General features: G+C 40.3%; 1 protein-coding gene across 1 annotated transcript in view; it reads left to right on the top strand.

Annotated features, from left to right (window-relative positions):
• The window catches only part of TBL1X (transducin beta like 1 X-linked), a 195,190-nt gene that overhangs the window by 147,255 nt on the left and 24,388 nt on the right, over positions 1-23,547 (top strand). The window contains exons 5-7 of the mRNA XM_036381681.2: positions 10,916-11,061; positions 13,834-14,083; positions 20,597-20,729. Of these exons, the coding sequence (XP_036237574.1) occupies positions 10,916-11,061; positions 13,834-14,083; positions 20,597-20,729 (529 nt within the window). The remainder of the gene's footprint in view (positions 1-10,915; positions 11,062-13,833; positions 14,084-20,596; positions 20,730-23,547) is intronic.

Below are 23,547 nucleotides of genomic sequence, written 5' to 3'. Positions count from 1 at the left end.
AGTTCAGGTTGTCAGGGGCCATTGGAGATCATCTAATCCATCTCCTCTGTTCAGAGCAGGGTTGGCTGCACCAGGTTGCCCAGGGTTGTGTCCAGTTGGGTTTTGATTATCTCCTAAGGATTGAGAGTCCACAACTTCACTGGACAGCCAGTTCCAATGCTTTTATCACCCCCACAGTAAAAAATGATTTGCTGTGTTTCAGGGGAATGTCACGTGTTTCATTTTGTGCTGATTGCCTTCTATCCCAGGGCACCACTGGAAAAAGTGTCCATCCTCTTTGCACATCCCTCAGGTATTTTTGCACAGAGGATAAGCCATCTGTGAGCCAGCTCTTCTCCAGGCTGAGCAGCCCCAGCTCTCTCAGCCTCTCCTTGTATGGCAGATGCACCAGTCCATTGATTCTCTTTATGGTTATGGATTGTATTTCTCTGGGCTCTCTCATGGATATGGCGCTCCAGGCCTGTCTCACCAGTGCTGAGCAGAGGGTGAGGATCCCCTCCAGTCACCTTCTGGCAGTGCTTTTTGTGGGACAGCACAGCATGCTCTTGGCTTTCTGTGCTGCAAGGGCACATGGCTGGCTCATGTTCAAGTAGTCCAACCTCCTGCTCAGCACTGGAGAGCCTCAAAGGTCCTTTAAACAACCAATAGAGGAGGGTTTGCAGGGCAGCCACTGCTGTGTTCCCAGGGCTCTGCACGCAGCTGTGCTCTAAAGGCAGCGATGATGATGGGAGACCTTGTGTTTGCAGAGGGAAAAACACATCCTTGAAATGACAGCCTGCCAGGCAAAGATAAAACACACATTTTAGTGTCGATCCAGTAGCAATCTGTGGCTGCATTATTTGTGTTGATACGTGTGTTAGCACAGTCTCTTGGGCCTGGTGTGTCCTGCCTGCAGCTCAGGGTGACTGTAGCTCACAGAGTAAGGACACTTCTGACCTTCCCTGTGCACAGCTCCTTCTGTGCTGACCAGGCATTACTGAATAAACAAAGTGATGGTACATTTTTCAAGGACCTACATGAAAACTGAGTGTTTATACCTCACCCTAAAGTTTCTGTCCCTCAATTTTCCTGTTTGAAAGCAAAGTTAATACTATGAACGGTACCTCAGCAGATGTGGAATGTTTATAGCCCTAAAATGTACTGAAATCCTCTGAGTAAAAAGTATTACACAGGTGCTGGGACAATATTTAACATTATTTTTCAATTATTTCAGAGTGCTGTTTATGAATTTATGGGTGAATATGTATCCCTAAAAGCAGGATGAATGAGATATTAATAGTATTTTTCAGGAACTGGTTATTAAAACTTATACCTTTATACACTTATACTGGTGTTAAAACTCAAGGCAGGGATTCTTTCAGCTTATCAGCTGTACAATAATGAGACTTCAGAGCAAAACAAACACTGCTTTTAATTCTCATGGCTTAGCACAGACCTGATTTGTGGGCATGCAGTCCTATTTATATGATGCATTATCCTTTTTAGGGCCAGCCTACTCAATTAAAATAAAATAACTTCAGGTTTGGTCCAGATCTCTGATTTATTGAAAGTTGGCTATAGAACCAGCCAAGAACCATAGAACCAAAAGTCACTAGAGTTTTCATGAATTATTTTAGATAAATAAGGCCACAGTGTTGTCCTAGGAATACAATACATGTTAAAGTGACTGTTGGATAAGAACAATTAAGAAATTTGACCCAAAAAATGGTTTGCTTTAAATTTCATAAAAGTTACCTCAGAATGAATGTTCCTATATGACATGAAACCATCTGTAACAACACATATTTCATATAATATTATATTTTTAATATATATATGTAATGCCTCCAGCATAATATTTTTGTAGTAAAATAGTATATTATCAAAAGGCATATAAGGGATTTTAATAAACCATAACTTCTTTTTTTTGATATCTGTTCTACTTTTCTGTATTTCTTTTAAACTGGAAAGGTAGTGACTGTATGGTTCCAGAAACAGTGGGCCTTACTCTGAATTTGAAATTATACTTCATTATTTGAGAATGGATTATGCTGAAAAGACAAATCCATTTCTAAAATAAGAGCTGTATTATTATGCAGTTTCTTCTCCGCTAGTAAAGATTTATTCTCTTTGTAAACAATAAATACATTTTAAGAAAATCAGGGTCAACATTAGAAGGCAACAAGCTTTGTTGAGCTGCAGTTCCCAAAACATTTTTGTTTAAACGTAACAAAGCTACGGATCTTGGAAAGGATGAAGCTGAGCACCTGTGCGAGTCAAAACCAAATTGGACACTTTTTTCATAGAGAAGTGAATATGTACTAGCAGTATTTGATGGTTGGCTTCACAAAATCCAGATTCTGTGATGGTGAGGAAAAAATATTTTTACAGGTAAAGAGGTTATTGGGTTTCTCCTACTTTGTTCTGGTAAATTTTCAAAATATTTTAATAGTCTGTATGAGACCCATCTTTATGGTTTTATATGCACAGACTTGTGACTTTTGTCACCAGATATCTCTTTATATACAAATGCATAAACAATATTTTCAGATGTTTTGTGGTGCAGTTGAAGAGGTCTGTTTGAAATTTATTTCTATTTACCCTGTTTCATAATTGGTGCAGAATTTTTAACTTCATGTGAAGGAAAGAAATACACTGTATTTTGGGGTTTTGCCATTTGCAAAAGCCTGCTTACCTCATATTTCCTTCTAGGTCTCTTCACAGTTTTCTAAAGTTGGCTATTTCAATTTTTCTTTGGCCTGAAAGTTGCCATACAGGGTTGGATCTCGGACACTGAGCAAACACAGTGATTTTTAAGTTACACAAACATAGCCAATTACACCTTTACAAATTTATTCCATGGCACAAATTTTGGTTCTGATCACTTCATGTCCTGTTTTTTAAAGCTTGCAAAAACACAGTATTTTTAGGGTATTAAGAAAATAGCATGTGGGGTAGAAGACAGATGTCTAAAGGTCAAGATGACTTTGCTGGTAAAACCAGTGCAGTCCTACACATTTCTCACTTTACTGCTTTTCAGTTTGAGTCTCCAGACCCAGGGGAGCTTTGCAAAAGAGTTTTGTTAATAACCTCTGTGCTGAGAATGTTCTGCCATGGCACTGACAGACCACCCCTCCTCACACCCACCCTCTGTTAGGGCTCTGTTTGTAGTCACCATCCACAAAACCCTTCCTGGTGTCAGGTTCCTGAATGTCCCCTGAGTGTCACCTGAGGTGTCCCTCTTGCCACCACTTAGGGTGTATGTTAGAACAGAGAGAAGAGCATAGCTTAAGGAAAGTATATACAGCTGTGGAAGTCTGTTCTAGAAACATGATCCCTAATTTTATGTGTCTCTTTCTTTGGATGTTTGGTTTACAGATAGGGCTAAACAGCATCCCATGAATTCAGAAGTTAAAGATTATTTTCGTCCTTGTGGCCTTTGTAAGCTGTTTCAAACTCTGCCCATAGTTGCAGTAAATTGCTAGATCTGTACTGATACTTACTTGCAGCTTTCATTCTCATTTACACAGAGTGAAACAGGATTACTTCAGACCTTGTTTTCAAGAGCTTTTTATAAGTTCCTCTTTCCATTGCTTGTGCTCTGTTTTCTGTCTGTATCGTATTTCTCTCTTTGTTAATTTGCAGCCCTCAGAAAGGCTTAAACAGTGAGTGCCAAGTACCACTCATCAAAAGATCATTTCCAAGTTGTATTAATCTTTTCCAGCATACTTTCCCGCATGAAAAAGAAAAAAAAAGTACCTGCCAAAAACATTCTTTGGCACATAATAAAATAATTTTGGGTAGCAGACATTTACTCTGAATTCTTGGCAGAAGGTGAACAGGTCCAATATCCAAGAAAAAAGGGTGCAACGTTTAATATTAGTGAATAATCACAACTGTAAAACTTTGGGTAACTAGACATACTGTAATTTTACCTACAGCTAGGAATCCTTTCTTTATATTTCCCAGTGACTGTGAAAGAGCTTGTAATACTGAAGACATTTCCCAGGGTTCTGGAAATAATTTTAATCATTTAGCAATCCTAATCTTGAAACAAATGTGCAAGCCCTATTGTTCAGCTGGTTCTTCTAAAAATATATTTCAATTGCAGTTCTCTATTTTAAATTGCTAATGTGTGTCCTTATTAAGCTCTTTATGTAATTGCAAAGGTAAGTCTTCAAAATAAGCAGACACTGCCAAAAACAGAGAGATACTCTGGGATGTATTACTGTGAAACAAAAACCTCAACTAAGAGAAGAATCTCAGTCTGCTGTGAATAGCAAACAAGATCTGGCGTAGGATTCTTGTCCACTGTTATTTTTTGTAATTGTTAGTAGAATCTTACTGGTGGCTTAAGGCACCAGACACTTACTGTGACCAAACATATTTCAAGGAAACCAGTTGCATTTTTTGTAAAGCCTTCACATATATGTACACTGGGAGTTTATGACCATGTTTTTATGGATACATAATTCAGTTTAGACAAAAATCTAAGGATAAGCAAGGATAGGGATCCATGTTGCATTCTCAGTTCTCAGTGCATCATATAAATGGCAACTGCAGTCAAGTACAGTGAAGAGCATCACTGTATTCTCTCAGGCAGTGGAAAGAAATTACATCACTTGCCTCAGGAACTAGATTAGCATGTGCTAGGCCCTGAATTAAGAAAATACAGTTGCTCTAACTTAAGTTGTTTGCTCTTGGTTTTGCATACAGAATTTGCATTCAAATCTGCCCTTAGTGATATATGTGCCTTGCTTCTGTACGCTGATAAATCTAGATCTACAAAAGTCTTAATTTAACACTGACTGTGTTGTTTGTACATCATTAGTTTTTGGAGGAAATTATTTTGTTGGTGGTTGTATTTCACCGGGGGTTTTTTTGGACTTTTTTTTAGCTGCTGTGCTGGGACTGTAATTTATTTCAGAACACCACATTGCAGCACTCTACCCTTCTTGCCTTCCTGCTCCCATGGCACTCCCAGGAGCCAGACGTCAAACTTGGGATGAATGTTTTTCCACTGCTTGCATCTGGTTTCTTTGGCAAGCAGTTGTGCAGGCAGCTTTGGGGTTCCTTGGGTTTGCTAACACGGTGGAGCAGCTGATGGGATTGCGGGTGGACGTCTGCTCCTCCTGCGCGTGATTTTCTTTTGACTCATGATGCAGTGGAATATTTCTACTTGATGTGTCTGAATCTCCTGGGAATTTTGCCCATATATCCATTTATGGTCATAAAGATGACTTTCCTTTGCCCCTCACAAACATTTTTTTTTCCCTACAGCCTGTATAGCTATACAGGCCTTCCATTCTTGCATGAATTGTCCTTTGGTCAAAGTCTCAGCAGCAGTGCCAGGTGCAAGACTTACCTTAAAGAAAACAGGCTCTTCTGCAGCCAGAAAACTTGAGATTGCTGGTGGATCCCATTATAGCAGCTTCATGTTGATTCTGCTGAACCAGTAGTTTTAATAATGTCTAAAGCCTTGCTCATTTTTGTCTCCTCTACCTGCCAAATGCTTTGAAGGGGAACACTGTGTTACTTCAGAGGTGAGGACTGGAGGAGCTTGTATTGGAAATTTCAAAAAATAAAGACAATACAATGGCAGAGAAATCAGTTAAGCTAGAAGTGCTGGTTATTTCCATGTGGAGATGGTTAAATTGTTGGAGAAAAAAAAGGAAATGTCAGAGAGTTTATTCCTTTCCTTTTATTTTTCTTCTCTCTTTCTTTTAAAGTAATAACATCACTAATTTAGTGATTTCTAGAACTAGAACTTAAGATCTCTGTATATGCAAACCTCAGCTTGGACTGCTTGAGTTAAAGAAATAGCAAAATTTGTTGAAGGAAATTACACAGATCTCCATCTGAAATGTCACTATTTTCCAGAAAAGGGGGCCACACTGGGCATTAATTGTACCAAGATCTGTAGGAATGGCTTGTTACTTCTATTCAATGTTGGGATAGAGGCTGTTCATCATCAAGATGCCCAAAGTGTGTGTAAAAGGCAATTTGATGTTCATAATTATTTATTCTCTGTTCTATTGCACAGTAGCAAATGGTTCAGTGAAGGATCTTACAGTGTGAATAATTGAACCAAGTAAGTCGCAAATAACTGGAAAACACCTGGCTTTTAAAAATTATTTGTACAGCAAACTATTTAGGTTAACCAGAAAAAACTAAGTCCACTTAGCTCACAAACAGAAAACTTTGTTCAACAGATCACGTCTCTATTGCTCATCAGGGCATCCCCAAAGTAACTCCCCAGTAACCAGTAAGGACTGAAACAGTTCAAAGGTCTTTGCTTCCACAGACCCCTCTTTGTCATTCCCCTCACCTGCACAAATACAGCAGCATGTACTGTAGCTGCTACAATTCAAGGTTGCAGTTTATTTATAAAGACATGCTTTTTGTGGTGCTAAAGAGATTGGGAAATTAAAGGAACGCTTGGTAGATGCCAGTTTTACCTGGAGCTGTGAGTGCCAAATGAGCCAGCATGGGGAATACTCAGCATCACCCCAGGTGTGAGTCTAAAAGGAGGCATAATGCTTTGCTCCCAGAAGAGATGAGACACATCACTGGAGAAGAAAAGTCATTCCCTGGGCTGTGTGGCTCCCCAGTTGCCTTTCCTACACCTACATTTGACAGGCATTTCTGATGTGAGCCAGGCATATTGCGAACAATTAAAACTGTGTAGCCTGCCGATCAAACAAGCATGCAACAAGCATCATTATGTTCATGAAATAAAAACTTATCATTTTATGATCAATGACAAATCTAGCTTCAAAGGGAAGCCATTTTTAACTGAAAAAGGAACAGCCAAAGGAAAAACCCTCCATCATCTCCGTTTTTGCAGTTATAGCAAAACCTATCAGTGAGATTTTGCAAAACACAGTCCTACATATGCATTTTTTGGCACTGCCTAGGGCAAGAATTCCCAAACGGCTGTGTATGTACCACTGAGAGTATATACAGACACCTCAGTGTGGGAAAAGATATAGCACAGAACCAGGACCTGTTACCACTGTCAGTACAAAAAAATTGTGGGAATCTCTCAGTTAGGAATTTCAGTCCGTTTCCAAGTCTGTTTCTGACTTGTGTAATAATTTTTGAGATTGGGGGGTCATTTAATTAATTGTTTTCTACATTCATTATTTCTTCTCAGCTTTTATACTCTGTGAAATACTTCAAATCCAACTATAAGTCACCTCCATTCATACCAAAATCATCCCAAGATGAATTTTTTCTGCACAAGAATTTTTTCTGCACTGTTCGTATGGGTTTATTTTTCATTTATGATAATGTATTTACAGATTATGATGCATAACTTGATGGTTTCCGTTTTCCCATCTTTTTGGGGGCAGAAAAAACCTGGAAGCCATTCTCTCAAGTCTGCTGAAAGATGCCATTTAGGGCACTGGTCATGTCACAGCAATAGCAACTGGTTCACTGCTATGAAACCTGTGTGGCAATGCTTTCTCCTCTTCAGCCCTTCATGTTCATGCTTTAACCTCAGAAGCTCATAGTCTCACTGCATGTGTCTTCAAAGGGTATATTGCACTAAGATTTTGTTTACTGGTGCTATTTGAACAGAAATTAGTGTCTTGTGGAGTGATTATTGCAGTCACTAGTGGCAGAATTTAGGAGAAGGAATGCTTACAGACACAGATTTGCAATTTTCATTCATTTCACTGCTGCCACGGCATGTTCAGTTTGTCTGCTGTAATTTCATGTCTCCCCCACCACATCCTTCCTTCAGATCCCCTCTTGCAGAGCACCTTCTGTCTCTGCTCACGCTCCCAACTGCCTTGGCAGACTGGGACTGGGGGTGGTGCTTGTGTCTTGGCTTTGTGTCCCCAGTGTATTTCACAATCTTAGAAGGAGGGCCAGGTTAACAAGCTAACATTTTTTTAAAATTGCCTTTGTTTGATAGAAATCACCTTTTCATAAGACTAAACTGTGGAGCTGCAGCTTTGCCATGTAATTTACTGTAGTTCGGTGCAGAGCCCTGAAGAGAACTGATGACATCTGGTAACTATAAAAGTAAAGCTCAGGTGATTCTTCAGTGTTATCAGAAACCTGATGTAGGTACAGCTTCATTGAGGATTTTGCTGACTGTGTGAGGCGGTTATAAAACCGTTTATTTTCAAATGAGCCTTATATAACTGCTGTGGTAATGCAAGAAATCAGGAGGGAATTAGCTATCTGTTGGAGGACTGGTTGGCATATTTCTGTTGGGGTTTTTTTAGCTACAATTGTATTGGGTGCATTTTTTTCCAAGAGGTGTGAGGAGCGCTGTGTCCAGCAGCACCTACCTAAACAGTTTTGTGCCATTGATTTTTGTTAATTGGATGTTGTCTGATAAAATCTTAGGAAAGTTTCTCACAGCTGCTGGAAGTTTGTGAGTGAGATTGCTCCTCAGTGACAGTGTACCAGGAGTTTTGTGTTTCTTCATCTAACAGGTGCTTTGGTAATAGTGTCTCAGCCTCCAGAGAAACAATAAAATAACATGTTTCATTGCAAAAACACAATTGAGTTTTGTACTGAAAAGTTTCTTCTCTCACATGCTGTGAGGTGAGTTGTGTTGCTCTCTGGGGATCAGGACTGAACAAAGAGGTTTAGCTGTGTCTCCTGGCAAAGATGGGGCTTGAGATATGCTTTAGCAGCCAGCTAAAAAGTCTGTAAGATACAAAATGCGATAATGAGATGTAAAATGTCAAACTTGAGATTTATGTCTGCCACAGATCCACAGTCATGGTTTTCCACTTTTTTACTTTTTTCCTCCATGTTTGTTGGTTGCCATTTTTATGCCATCCACCTGTTGTTTCAATCAGAGACCATGTTACAATTTTCTGAGCTGTTGAAAACTAGCTGTTGGGTATTTTAGCAGTCACCTTTAGTGCTCTTGGACAGCAGCTCAATTTTCTCATTCTTACGTAGATTTACCAATTTATCTGTCGTGTATTTTTAAGTTGATTCTGCTTTAAGAAAGTTGTGTTGATTAACTCAAATACACATAAATATAAATTAAGAGGGATCTAATTCTCTAATTCTGGTTAGTTTTGTGCCATGTGTTTATAGATACACATAGAGGTTTCAGTGTTCAGTGATTAGGCCCTAGACCTCTTAGGTGAAGGCTATGTATGCTCAGTGCTTGATTTCTTCCTCATTGTGGTTCCCAGTAATGTGCTTAGATGTCCTACAAAACTAATAACCAGGGGAAAACACTGCCCTGCAGATCTTACAGTCTATTTCACAGCTGGAGGTCCAGTAGCTCATAAACTAGACCAGGACATAAAGAGCAATACAGAATAAGAAATTGGCCAGGGATTACATAACTGATACTGCAGTTTTTCAGTGGGGGTTTTTTATCTGTCCTTTCTTAATGCCTTGTGATCCTATGGAATTCTGTTCATAGGTGGACCTGCCATTTCCTAAAAAGTGTCCAAAGCATCCCCCAAGCTGGGAGAGTGCCAGGAAGGGAAATTAGGGTGGGAAGGGAGAGAGTGGAAGCTATTAGCAGGAAAAAGAGAAAAGCAGCAGCAAAATAAAATGTGGGGGAGGGGGCGAGAATCAGAGAAATACATACCTTGGTTTCAAATGTGGGAGGCATTCTGTTTCTCAGCTTGTTTTTGCTATCTGTCTGTGTTAATAATTGAGCTAGCTGGGAAAAGCATCTTGAAAAGAGAGAAAGAAAGCACTACTGTCGAGCGAGCCCAAAATCACATCCCCAGCCTGCACACAATTGGACATTGCAGTGATATAGGGGAAATCCCTTAACAGACAGAACTATAAATGAAACTGGTGTTGACAAGGGGAAGAGGCACAGCTATATTTAACGGAAGTATTTTCATTTGAAAGCTGCTTTCTTTTTCTTTTTTGGGGGGGCTTGTTGTTTGTTGTTTTTTCTTGTCTAGTTGGTGGAGACGATGAGAGCTCTTCCTGTTTGAGACAGTGCATGGGTGGTTTCCCCAAGGCTTTTAATGTTAGATTAATGCTCTGGAGACAGTGTGATGATAAATGGGTTCCTACAGTTATATCTACATCCTGTTCCCCCTCCCCCTCCCACAGCTGCCCCTCTGTGCAGTCTCTCTGCAGCGCTCGCCTCCATACCCAGCAACAGTTCTGAACAGCTTCAGACAGAATTTAAGGCAGCACTCTTTAAAATTTGTCTGCCAAAATTCTTTAATTTTCAGTGCTGTCGCCTTCATTGCCACTTACTTACGCAGACAATGACAAGAATGAAACAGGGAAGAGAAAGGCTTCTGGCTGAAGTACAGGCCACCTCAGCTTGTCATCTGCTGTGTGGCAGATCCCAGTTAATTACTTTTGCTATTGCTGTTCACATACAGAAAATAGGTTTACAGGGGTGGCCTTTCTGTAGTTTCACATTTTAACGGCAGTGCTCTGCCCATCATATTGTACTGAGCAATAAATGAGCAGAGGATTTGAAATCTTTTCCCTGGTATAAGGGACTGGCTCCTCTGTGTCAGCTGCATCTGTGCCTTGATTTTATACAACTTGCATGCTGGTAGGGATTTAAGTGTGCAGCTTCAGCAAACACCCAGCACTGAAATGGAAGGGAAGATGGGATGCACTTTTTTTTTCAACAAGGGAAATGGAGATTTGAGGCACTTTTTTTAGCTGGACCTGCCCTTGTGGCGATTGCCGATGTTTAGGTGTTTTGGGGTGTTTTGTTTCAGTTAGTGCAGTTATTTTTCTCTCCATTTCTATATGGCTTCCCCTGTGTGTGGGGGAGGGAGGGGGGGATGGGCAGTCAGGGTGGCTGAGGTTGACCTCCCCAGCTCCGAGCAGCCAGCCCACACCCTTCTGCTTACACGGCAGCGTCTCTTAGATCTCAAGACAGAATTATTTTTAGACCGTGAAGGTGTATCTGACTGGTGCATTTAGATTTCATATCATGGCTTCCTTTTCCTGCTCTCAGGTTTCTCCCACTCGGCCTTTACCTTCGGTATCGAGAGCCACATCAGCCAGTCCAACATCAACGGAACACTAGTGCCACCTGCTGCACTCATCTCCATCCTCCAGAAGGGGCTCCAGTATGTGGAGGCCGAGATCAGCATCAATGAAGTAAGTGCCACTGCTGCCAGCTGCCACTGCTGCCACCGCCGCGCACTGGGACATGCCAAGCAGCACGCCCCAGCATGAGCCACTGCCCAGCTTCTCCTCATCTGGTTTAATTTTATTCCTCATACTTTGCCCCATCCCAGCAAAGAGCCAGAAAGCTCTGAGATGGAGACGTGTTTCTGGTTTTTCGGCTGTGGCAAGGAGGTGTTCTCTGCGCTGCTTACCTGGTGTTTTGTGGTGTTTCTGCTACCCCAGCCAACAAATCCAGGGTGTACAGGTTCTTGCAGCAAACAAGAAAAAGTGCCTGCGCTTACAGCCTTGCATTTTCAAGGTCATAGCAGAATTTGGCAGGAGAAACCTTCAGCATAGGTTAAAACTTCACTCCCTGACACCTCCTAGCAGGCAGCACTGTTCACAAGCCTGATCAAAAATCCACAGAGGTCACTGGAGAGTGATTTCGGTGACTTTGGCCTAGATCATATGAGATGAGGCATCATGTACATGGTGAAACAGTTGCATGTAAATTCTCAATGTGGCTGGGTGCAGATTTTCTGTAGATACTGTATGAACAGTCACAGATTGTCTCTGTTCTTGAGCTGCCAGTGGAAACAAAGAAGGGATGTGGGAAAAGCCAGTGGTTTTGCCCTGCCAGCCTTAAAGACATGGTGCTTTGAGATGGAATGAAGCATGGCAGATAAGCAAGGGCTGCATTACAAGATTTTTATGATAGATATTTCTGATTGACAAACATCTGTAATAAATATTAATACAGAGAAGCTACTGCTTTTTCCTCTATACCTGAATGTAGCATGTGAACAGCATGGGTGAGAACAAAGGAGTATAAAATAGAGAAAAGGCTGTGTTGTTTGCAATGTATAGCTTGGAAACTCTTTTGGTTTTATTCAAACATTCTGTGTGTTTTTTCTTCTTGTGACTCAATACAATGTATAAGATTTGTATATGTGTTGTTTTGTAATTGTGGCAATAACATTTGACGTTCGTTCTGAGCTGCACTTTGATGCAGTTGTAGTAACAAACCAGTGTTAGGAAGCTGTCTCAATTTGCTGCTACTTAACATTTTGCCCCTTGCCTGAAATTGGAGCTACACAGTTAAAAAGTTCCAGCCCTGAAGCACTTGAATCAGATTGTAGGGTCCTGCATTACCCAGCTTCAAGACTTTCCCTAAAATGAGAGAATAATCTGAAAATATGTCTGTTGTCACCATTATGATTTATGTTGCTCTCTCATGGTTTGAGTCAGGTTGAACAGGGCCCTGAGCAGCCTGGTCTAGGGGAAGGTGTCCTTGCCCACAACAGGGATGTTAGAACTGCATGGCCTTTAAGGTCCTTTCCAACTCATCCCAAGCCATTCTCTGATCCTGTTCAAATACATACTCTTAAGTATATTGCAGCAAAGCAAAGGCCATTCATGCTACATCTGAATCCTAGGAAGGGCTGCCATAGATGCTTCCCTGTGTGTTACTCTTCCCTGTGTATTACTTAAGAGTGACAAGTAATCAGTGAGTCTATAAACTAGTATGTATAAAATTATTGTTTGTGATCTATTAAAGGGCAGTCATGTAAATAGTCCAGTGAGCACATTTACAGATGAAAATGTAAGATCTGTTGGCAAATATTTTGTTTCTTGTGTAGCAAGAATTTGAGTCAAGATTCAAATAAATTTTGGCAGACACATAAAAAAATGTTGAGGAGAAAGAGATTCTGGTTTCTTCTCTAATGACTGTCTCCTCCTTTTTCTTCCCCACGAGGAAACAAATATGTATTATCTTAATATTGTAATTATAAGGGGTAATGCAACAACTAGGTCAGCAGAAACATACCAGTCAGGCAAGCAGCTATTTTTCTATATTAATTGTTCTCACCTATGGAAGATTATATTGTTTATCAGCTACATTATCTATCTGTATCCTAGTCTTACTTGCTCTTTCTCAAGAGCAAATCTTTCACCACCAGATCATTATTATTTCAAAGAATTGAAGGGGGTTTGCAGAAGATTGGCAAAATTGCCCTTTACAAAAACTACTACAATCTTTCCCCTATATTTAAGATAATAGGAGAGTGAAAGTGAAGAAAAACTAGGTCAGTATAGTCTGTATTAAGTCTTCAACAGCCCCTAAAAGTTTACTCAATTGGTTGTTGAAGCTGAAGTCTAATTTACAGAAATCAAAATGAAAGTCATAACTATTATTAATAATATAGTGGAATAAAAGAAAAATAATGGTAGGGCTGTCTTGTATGATCAGCTACAACTGGTGGTTCTGGGTTGAAAAACACTGCGTAAGAAACCATTGAAATTATGTATACATCATGTTTTGCCTGAGGTTCATTATACATCATCTGCTTCCATTCCATTCCTATGCTCCTGCAAGCGTGGGAAAACAAGCAGTTTAACCAAAGTCTTTTTGCCTTTATCATGGCTTTAGCCATAACTCTGTTTTTTCAAACAGAAAACAAAGTGAAACTTTTTGTCATTGGTCAGACATATTTTTTAACACAGCTTAACTCCTTTTGCATCTATAAAGCATTTATATGGTAGAACTTCCTATAAAATTCCAACAAATGACTTTTTGACTGATCAGATTTCTGAATGGACCATGAGTGCCACCATCATGGATCTGAGAGAGAGGCAGTCCATAGTCCTGTGGCCCTGTTGGTTAAGTCAAAGTGTAGTATTTTCACACGGACTTATTTTGTGATTCTTTGCGGCCTGAAAATCCTAACCCTGGGATTTCCCTTGTGCTCATTTTCTCTGCAGGATGGTACAGTATTTGATGGCAGGCCAATAGAGTCCCTGTCTCTGATAGACGCGGTGATGCCTGATGTCGTCCAGACCCGGCAGCAAGCGTTCCGAGAGAAGCTCGCGCAGCAGCAGGCCAGCGCCGCGGCAGCCGCGGCAGCCACGGCAGCCACAGCGGGAGCCACGACGACTGCTGTTTCCCAGCAGAACACACCAAAGAACGGAGAAGCCACTGTGAATGGAGAGGAGAATGGGGCACATGCAATAAGTAAGCCAACATGCAGCTCCCTGCAGCCGCTAAGCAGTTTGTGTTTCCATAATATTCTTGTACACGGTTGCGGGGTGGGGTGCAAGGTGTGCTTTCTGCATGGTTGTAGAATTAAGGGCAATCATTCCAGGGCATGTTGATTAAAAATGATGTTTCACATCACAGGGCTGTGTTTTATCTGTCTCTAACAACCTGAAAACTTCAGTTATGTTCAGAATTGCGAGTTGAAGACAAAATCAAGAGGTGGAGCTGTATGCTCTCTCCTTGGAGCAGGCTATCCAGACTTTACTATCAGCTTTCTAAATGCTTTTAGATATTGGATAAAAATGGGGCTGTAGCCAAAGCTTGTCATTTTGGCCAGGCTAGGAGAGAGATGGGTTGAGAAGCTGGGACCTTGTCTTGGTTTGAAAGACAGGTGTCTGCCAAGGGAGTCAGGAACCTCCCTTGGAATGGAGAATATGACCTCCTTGCCTCCAAATTATTATGACTTGGAAATTAAGGGGCTTTCAGGCAAAGATATGGGAAAAGGAGTAACAGTTCTTTCCTGGTATGTATATGTATAACAAGGCAAAACAAACAACCACTCTGGCAGCAGCAGCAGACAGACCCACAGACCTGGTGACAGATTTCTCTCAGCTGTCAGGCCCTTTCCCTGTGGGTGCAGTTCTGGGCACGGCCAGCAGGGGCGCTGCTGGCTCTCGGCCGGGCAGGGCGGGTGCGATGGCTCCCCCGCAGCTGCAGGGGGCGCTGTGGCCGAGCTCAGCCGCCTCGCCGCACGGTGATGGCAGCTCAGCCGGGGGAAGGGATGGGAAAAGGGGCCTGCTTTACAAACCCACAGGAGCAGTAGGTCCCTGTGCCTCTTGGAGAGCAAAATGAGCTGTAGCAGGAACCTTGGAAACAGCAAGGGTAGGAGAAGACAGCAGAAGACAGCCTCACAGTGCTGGTGAATTCTCCCCACAGTGATCACAGCCTGTTTCCCTCCAATGCAGAGAAATGAGAGAGAGCGAGGAGCTGCACTCAGCCCCTTCCCCCAGCCCAAATCTCCTGCTATTTCTGCTGGTCCAAGGGAAACCACTCAGCTAATAGAGTAGCCAGCCACACCCTTCCCCTGCATTGTGGCAACTTCTTTTGTCTCTCTTGAGTACCTGTTGTTATTGTCCCTTAGGACATATGGGAGAAAATTCCCCGAGAGAAAGAAAACAAAAGGAGTAATCCTAACTTCCAACAGACCTACAAGGCTTATCTGTGTAATTGTTGTGTGACAAGTGCGTAGCCTTGTGCAGTAGCTGTCCTGTGATTATCCATAGCCTTGGCATGGTCCTTGGCCCAATCTGGCATGTTCCAGCTTCCATTTTTGTAGGGTGTGGCCAAGCACAGGAGCATCCCTAGCTGTACTGTCATGGTCATTATCCCAGTTTGGACTATACCAGGTATTCATTCCCAAACAGCATTGCCAAGCACATGTGCCAAGGACCATTCCCATCAAACAGCTTGGATGCAGCCAACCTGTCTTGAAAACACAGAGCAAAATTGTTCCTCGGCCTTTTATTTAATAGCATGTGCTTATTCATAAATTCACTGCAAGTATCAATTTCAAGGTCCCACCTTCCTGAGATTTCCTTCGTCTGTGGGAACAGTCAGTTCTCAAGAGTGCTGAATTCACCTTTGTTCATGGGTGACTAAAGGACACTGCACTTATATATTAATCATCCAAAGTCAGACATTTCCAACTTGGAGTGGGACCTATCTGCTTGTGTAACTAGATCCTGATGCCTGTGCTAACACTGTGGGGCAGATGGGATTACTGGTTCTGGTTTCTGTGTTTCCATTGTGTACTGGCTGGCTTCTGAAACCAGCCCTTACTCCCCAGTTGTCTTACAAGAAAACTCTAGATGAACATGCATGACAGGTTTTGTAGGAAGTCCTAACAGCTCTTTGGCTTAGACAAGGTCAGGACTGTAGTCGTGTAACAGATTTTTTTAGTTCTGCAATGTAGATACCTTTATCAGTCTCCACCTTCCCTTTGATCTGAATAGATTCCTCTGTGGGTCAGTGAGAAAAACACTTTCAAAACAGGTTTTCCTTCAGAGAATTCCAGTTAAACAAGTTAGTTTCCCCTAGTAAAACTGCAGTTATTTAAATGACATTTTTATTTGAGAAAACAAATGTAAAAAAGATCTGAACATTTTTTAAATATTAATCTGTTCTTAGACTATTGCGTATGTTTTACTTTCAACTAACTTTCTGGTTTGAAACTTCAATCATTTCATATGTGACGGGGTACAAACTGAAATTAAAGTACTGTTAAATGTATCAAATGCTGATATTTTGTTTGTTGACACATCTTCAGATGACGTGAAAATTTTAGGGGAATGTCTCGCTGTCTCAGGGCCAGAAAAAAACAAATTCTTAAGGTAGAAAACTGATCCATTGGTTCATCACTAAAAGAGAACCACTCAGATGTATTTCCTTGTGATCCAAAGAAATATACCTACTATTGTATTAACAAAAGGAAAGCCTTAAAGATCAGTTTATGTTTACAGCCACACTGTAAGCCTTGATGTCTCAGATCTGACAGTTTCTAATATAAAAAATAATAATTCTCACAGCTATATTTAATAGAGAGATTTTCACAAACAGTTGCAGACCTTTTCTTGGAATGTTGAGAAGGACTTTTCCTAGGAGAAAGAAATAATAATGAGTAAAAAAGTCTGCTGATATGAAAGCTGTGAGAAACTTCCCCAACGTTAATTTTTACTGCTGTTGCTGTATTCCACAGACCTGGCACATATTGGCACAGGTTTAGATAATCTACTAGGCCTTAGTCATAACCTGGAAGTCACCCAAATACCAGGCTTTCAAAAAAGGTGGAATGGGTGGAGCGGGAGGAAGAGATGTCTTTGAGAAATTACCTAGTTTGCATTTATTCTGGCATGGAGTTCTCCCTGACACTCTTAAATCTTTCCAAAAAGGTTTTAAAATATTTAATAGGATAAGTTTTTGTATATAGCATTACTACTACAATATGATAGACTTAAGAAAGAGAGGAGACAGAAAACAGTAACAATAGTTTGAGGTGCAGATTCAAATACTGAATACAATAAAAAAGTTGCTGCCTTTTCTTGTTGCTTCCCAAGTAATGTTCTCAGTTTTAAGTCACTTCAAATGTTACAGGAAAAAATAAAAGTCAGCATGTAGAAATGGAGCCAAACTTTGGATTGTTTTCCAACACAAATATTTTTAGTGTAATTTGTTTCATTATATTTGCGAGGATTGGCTTAGGTTTATAAAAAATAAAGCTCTGGAAAGAGGACTAAGCCCTGTTCCTTTATTAAAACCACAGCCATAAAGAACAACTTTAGTGAAAGGCGTCTTGAATATTTAAGAAAAAAAAAAAGAAAAAGAAAAAATGTATTTCCTGAGAAAAGACAGGGTTAGCACTCACAAGATCTTAAAAATATCTATTTTTTTCCTTGGAGAAAATAGTTAGTATTACTTACCAGTGTGTTAGAATTTTTCTTTTTAGACTTAAAAAAAAACCCTCAATCTTAATACTTTGGGGTAATCTGACTTCTAATTTCCAGTTGTTTGGCATTTTTTATACATTTGAGGAAAAGAATTATTATGTAGACTATAACCAAAGATCCCTTGGCCTTTAGAAAATGTTTTGTATTAACATTTGGACAGAGTCCTTCCCTATGTGACCTGCAGACTTAGTTTTTCACCTGAGGCTCTGCTGCAGTTAGTAGAAATGCCTTCTATTTTAGAGAACCCCCCAGGGCAATTTTGTGCAAATAAGATCCTAACTGAAAGCTTTCTGCTTGGAAGGTACTTTAGAAGAAAAGAAGCCTGTTTTTGATGGTTACTGCATCTCACTTATGTATTCATTCTCATTCCCCATGCACACATTGTAGCTGCATCCATAGGAAAGCCAAATTTCCAGGTGAGACCAGGGGTCCCAAGAGCTGGTGCTGGGTAAGGAACTTGTCACTCTTGAGAGAGTGCCCATTTGTGCTCAGGGGTTTCTGCAGTTTTTTGTTGTTACCATAATCATATCAGTCATATCCTGCAATTGTCTATGTGAATCTGATAAGAGCCCGAGGCAGTATCACAGAGGCATGAACTGTCCTGTTTGTTCAATGGGGCATTTTAAGTTCAGTGCTGAACAGTAACACTGAATATGAATGTTCCTGACTACTGATGCAAGTAGGAAGAAAACATATAAAATGTGAACAGTGGCAAATTATTTTTTGAAAGACTTCTCATGCTTCCCTCTGTTTTCTCATAAACCACCAAAACAGTTCTATAAAAGTCATTACTGGAAGATACAATATAAAATAATTCTGCAGGTATTTTATTGCTCCCAGAGGCCAGTTGGTCTTGCATGTACTAATCCAGGTATCAGCTAATCAAGGTTTCTTTTTCACAGCATGACTATTCGTGGGGGTTTTTTCACAGCAGTTAATAGCATTCAAAGTGTGTGTCTAGGTTTTTCCATCTGGCCACATACAAACAAAAAATATTCCTGGGTATCAGATGGCTTTGTTCTGATAGCTCCTCTTGACTCTGAGACCTTGGAGTAACGCTGCTCCCCAGCTGTCATTTGGTTTTAATCGAAAGTGAAAAGCAGCCCTGCCCTTAGAGCCAGGCAGGTGACAGTAGGATCCTGTGTTGTAAGCATAACATCTCATTTAAATTTTTCAAATCAAAGTGCTTGAAACTTCTTCTTGATTTACCCCCAGCTTCCAGCTCACACTGTGAAGAGGACACAGATGAATGCATAGCCATTGTCATGCTGCTGTTTTTCTCATGAAAATATGTTTTAAGTGTGGTGAATCTGTGCTGTGCTGAGCAATAGAGAACTGTGAGTTCTAGGCTTGTATCTTCTGGTGGGTTTTAATAGTGCTTCTCACTTCAGTGCCTGACTGCTTGGAATCAAAGATCCCTGCTGCTGGTGTCAGGCTAAATCTTGAGTATTGGTGTATCACAACAGTACTCAGTTTAGTAGTCATACACATAGAGAATTGCCAAGGACAGTGCTTAACATAGGGACTTAGCATAGGTATGGATTTTACAAATAGGCATTTCCAGTGTTTATGCAGCAAATCTGTAGGTAATGAGTGTAGCCAAAATACAGATATTTTTCATTAGAAATAAGCTGTCAAACTACTGCTAGTTGTTTCCTGATTTTAATACTTGATTCTGTGTAACTCATGTAGATTCCATTCCATCTGTGGCATAGATGTGGCACAGACATAGTTTTAGGGTGCTAACCAAATACACAATGAGAAGTGCTATTTGTGTGACTCAGCATAAGTTAGGCTGAGCCAAACCAGGTATGTGAAAGCCCAGGTAATGATGGAAATCTGGAGATCTTCCTCCTGCTGGCACTTGTGCAGTGTCACAGTCTGTTTCACCAGCTGATGGGCAATAGCTTAGCAGAGCTGAAGTATCAGGACAGATGGCTGATTTTAAATGCCATAAACATGCAGCAGTAATGGAGCATAATTATTCTACTTGCAAACCTATGGATCTTCATATGTGATTGAAGAATGACTAACTGAAAGACTTAACCCAGAAGGAGAACTTGCATTTTGATCAGTCAGAGCTGATCAGCTGGCCAAAGCATTGGTTAGGTAACAGGAGGCTGCCAGCTACCTGCTCTTGGATGTGCTTTCTGCAAAATGGGCCACACTTGTGTGTAGACTAGCATCTGGTGTCTGCTGTTTCAGTGTGTCACCTGTCCTTGGATGGTGTCATGTTTGCAGAGAATAATAATCTTGTAATGCTACCAGGAAGTGTAGCTAGAGCTTAATGAGGAAGATTTATACAGAAGCAGAGGAAGTCTGAAGTAAAAATATGGTTCATGATGCAAGTTGGAATGAATTGTTGTTACTAAGAGAAATCCATCATTTTAAATTCACTTTTTCTTGCTTAAGACAATAAAGGAATTTTGTAAAAGCGATGAGGCTAAAGAACTGCAGAGCTACAGCACGCAAGTTATAAGTATATCTATGACTCATTTGGTACCTTTGTATGTATTATGATATCCTTGAGAAGGTGATCATTCACCATTGCCCTGATGTGCTCCAGGAATTAAGCCCCTCCTCAGTATATTTTTTGTCTGTGAGTAGCACAGATATTACTTATAGGAGATTATGTAAGAAAATATAAATGCTTTCTGTTATTTTTTTAAATTATTTTAATAAATCTGTAAGTCATTTTTAATGAGGTCAACTCAAAATAAAAACTACACTAAACTGAGTATTTGGAGGATGAAAAGCTATGTAGACTTATACAAAATGTTTTGGAAAGCTCTGCATTTTGAAGAAATGTCATAAATTTGAATGGCTAGAGAGAAGCAAATAGAGTAATATTGTCAGTGACACAGCACAGAGTATTAATTTTGGTGTATATGCTGCTGTAAGCTTCAGGCCTTGGGAAGCTAGCATGATTTTAAAACAGACCTAACTACATCTTGTAAACTATTTATTCTGATATATCTCCTTCCAGATAATCATTCAAAGCCAATGGAAATTGACGGGGATGTTGAAATTCCTCCTAACAAAGCAACAGTCCTTCGGGGCCATGAATCAGAAGTGTTCATCTGTGCCTGGAACCCTGTCAGTGACCTGCTAGCATCTGGGTAAGACAGACAGTGACTCAAACCAGCTCCTGCAATTAGAGAAGATTTAGAGATGCAAGAACTTGCAGATGTATTTGGGATGTGAATGAGTATTCTCTGGGGTGTTTTATCAGCCTGCAGCAGTGTTGTTTTCAGCTGTACCATACCTGTATAGCTGCTAAATAGTTATAAGGTGACGACAAATATGAAGAATTTGTACATTTAAGATGTAAATTCTGTCGCCCTAAATACACACAAATTTTTAGAAATATTTTTTTTATCATTTTGGATAATTTCTCAGAATATTTGGAGTTCATGTAATCTAGTGCTCTTAGTTATTGGTTCACACTGGGATCTCAGAAAGTCGTTGGCATCCACCGGGTTTTTTCAGAAGTATGGAGATGGGGGTGCTTCAGACTGGACCTAAGTTTGTTCAGTGAGCTGAACAGTAAGCAGTGGTTTAAGGGAATGTTGTGCTTTAGTGTCATTGGAAGGGAGTCCAGTTTATCCTCTGCAGGACTGCTTGGCAATGACCACCAGAGCATCCTAAGTGGGATGATCTGGAGACTGACTTACAAAAGCACTTCTGATCCAAACAAAATCATAATTGTAAACATAGCCAGGAGCTGTGTGCAGGCACTGGGGAACCTGTGTTCATGCTTGAAGTTAAACCTTAACATGAAGACTAGATTTAAGAAATCTAACTGGGAACATGGAGTAAAGCTGATCATAGTTTTAGGAGATAAATCAGAGTTACTTAGCAGCATTAGGATACTTTCCTCACAAGGAAGAGGAGAGTCCTTATTTTATTTCTAGCTTTGTTACAAGATTATCAGAATAGTCTTCTTACTTACTTCACTTAGTACATGAAAACAAGGAATTACAGTATAAATAGAAAAGAAAAATAAAATAAATTCCATGTTGGCTGAATAGCAAAGATCAAGAGAGTGAAGATAGGAATTTCAAAAAAATTTCAGACAAGAAACTGGGATTTTGGGAACCAGAATCCTGCTGAGTATGCTTTTTTTTTGGAATATCTAGGTCTGATAGTACTTTTATCATCTGTAGTACTAATATCTTCATTTATCAATTTTAAGCATGTCAGTGCTTGCCACAGTGGACTGCTTCCCTAGGATCCATGGTGCACAGTCCTAGTGTGCATAATTTCAATGGTGGAGCATTTCATAAACCAGAGTATGTGCTGCAGTGTGTGTTTAACTTTGTCTCAGGGTGCTAAGCATTGGTGGATGGATCCCTGGATTGTGATACCTTACAGGTAAACCTGGAGGATGATGATCAGAACTATTAGTCAGATACCTGAGCCAGAGGAATACCCTCTCACTATCCATTCCATTAAGCTTTACCCTTCAGTGTAATAGGTCTTTGATAATGAGCTTTCCTAGTGACCATGGAGGCACATAAATACACATGTGGTTACAAAGTACAATCACGTGCTTTAGTCAGACTAATCGCAGTGCAATGACAATGCAAATAATTTAGATCCATGTGCATCTTGGTCAGATTTTAGCCTGCTTGTAAGAAATGAGGTAGGGATGCAGCTGGAATTGGGGTAACGCAGCAGCCAGTGCCTGGTGAAGCTTAGTGACTGCAATGGCAGAGAATGCACAGAAGAAAGTGAAACTGAAGGAAGAGAGCTGAGTGAGTGATTATGCCACTGCACAAAGAAGCCTTTGTCTGGTATAGTAACAGTGCAAGCTTTTATCTACAGGTAAACTCCATGTTACAGCACCAGTTAAACAAGGGAGAGAAATTCCCTGAGATCCACAGTATTCTGCAGCTCTGTTTGCCCTTTACAAAGTAATGATTAAAAAAAGAACACCGCAGTTAGTCTGATGTGTGAGTCTCAGATTGTTAGATTCTGTAACAGCCATATTCTGCTGCCCAGTCAATACTTGTTCCTGTTACTTGTTACTTGTACAATCTGCTTGATTGTACCCATCTTAAAAAATACACTTCAAAACCTAGCTAATAAATACAGGAAATAATAACATATTTGTTTTGTTTATAAAGTGACTAATTCAATCTCAGTTAATGACAAAGTATTTTCCTGAAGCCTTGTTACACAGGCAATAGATTTTTCTAACTAGCAGCAGTTTAGACAGCAACCTGATGTAATCCTCAACTAAAAGAATAATGCAGGTTCAGAACCTAATCTGAAGCAAGCTGTTTAGAAGAAATGTAGAATGAATTACCCAAAACTAGAGCACTGATTTCCAGACTTAGTGACTATCCCACTGAGAGAAAGGGATTTTGATATTTAATGTCATATCTACTCAGTTGCTGTTTTCCTAGAGTGTGAAGACTAGCACAGTAATATATACTCTCCAGGGTTTGCAAACAGCTATTTCAAAATAAAACAGAGACAGGAATTTCTCTGATCAAATAGCTAGAAAAATATATTCTGCAGCTGCTCTTCCCCCTCCACCACACACATAACCCTTAAAGCTGAGGATGGGGGGAGACTAGAAATACCAGTAAAGGCTATCAAAAGCATGACTGTCACCAGATGCCTATGAAAAGAATGCTTAGATGTTATGAACAGAAGCATTATAATAATAGAGTGAAGTGTGTGCACACAGCCATGGGAGATGATTAACTGCACTTTATGAAGGCAGTCAACATTCCAAAGCAAAAAATTGCATAGAGTGTTTTGGACAGGTGAAAAAATACCAAAAAATAGGTGCTTGGTTAAATTTCAAGATTTAGCCATTCCCAGCCATAAACCCAAAGACTGATACCTTCCACTAGTTATCTTTCAATATCTAAGTTTTAATTTCATGACACATTTAAATTGTTCAGGTGGTTATGTTCCCTGTGT

This window comes from Molothrus ater, chromosome 2 (genome assembly GCF_012460135.2).
Source record: "Molothrus ater isolate BHLD 08-10-18 breed brown headed cowbird chromosome 2, BPBGC_Mater_1.1, whole genome shotgun sequence".
NCBI classification, from domain to species: domain Eukaryota; kingdom Metazoa; phylum Chordata; class Aves; order Passeriformes; family Icteridae; genus Molothrus; species Molothrus ater.
This window is presented reverse-complemented; position numbering and strand designations above follow the sequence as displayed.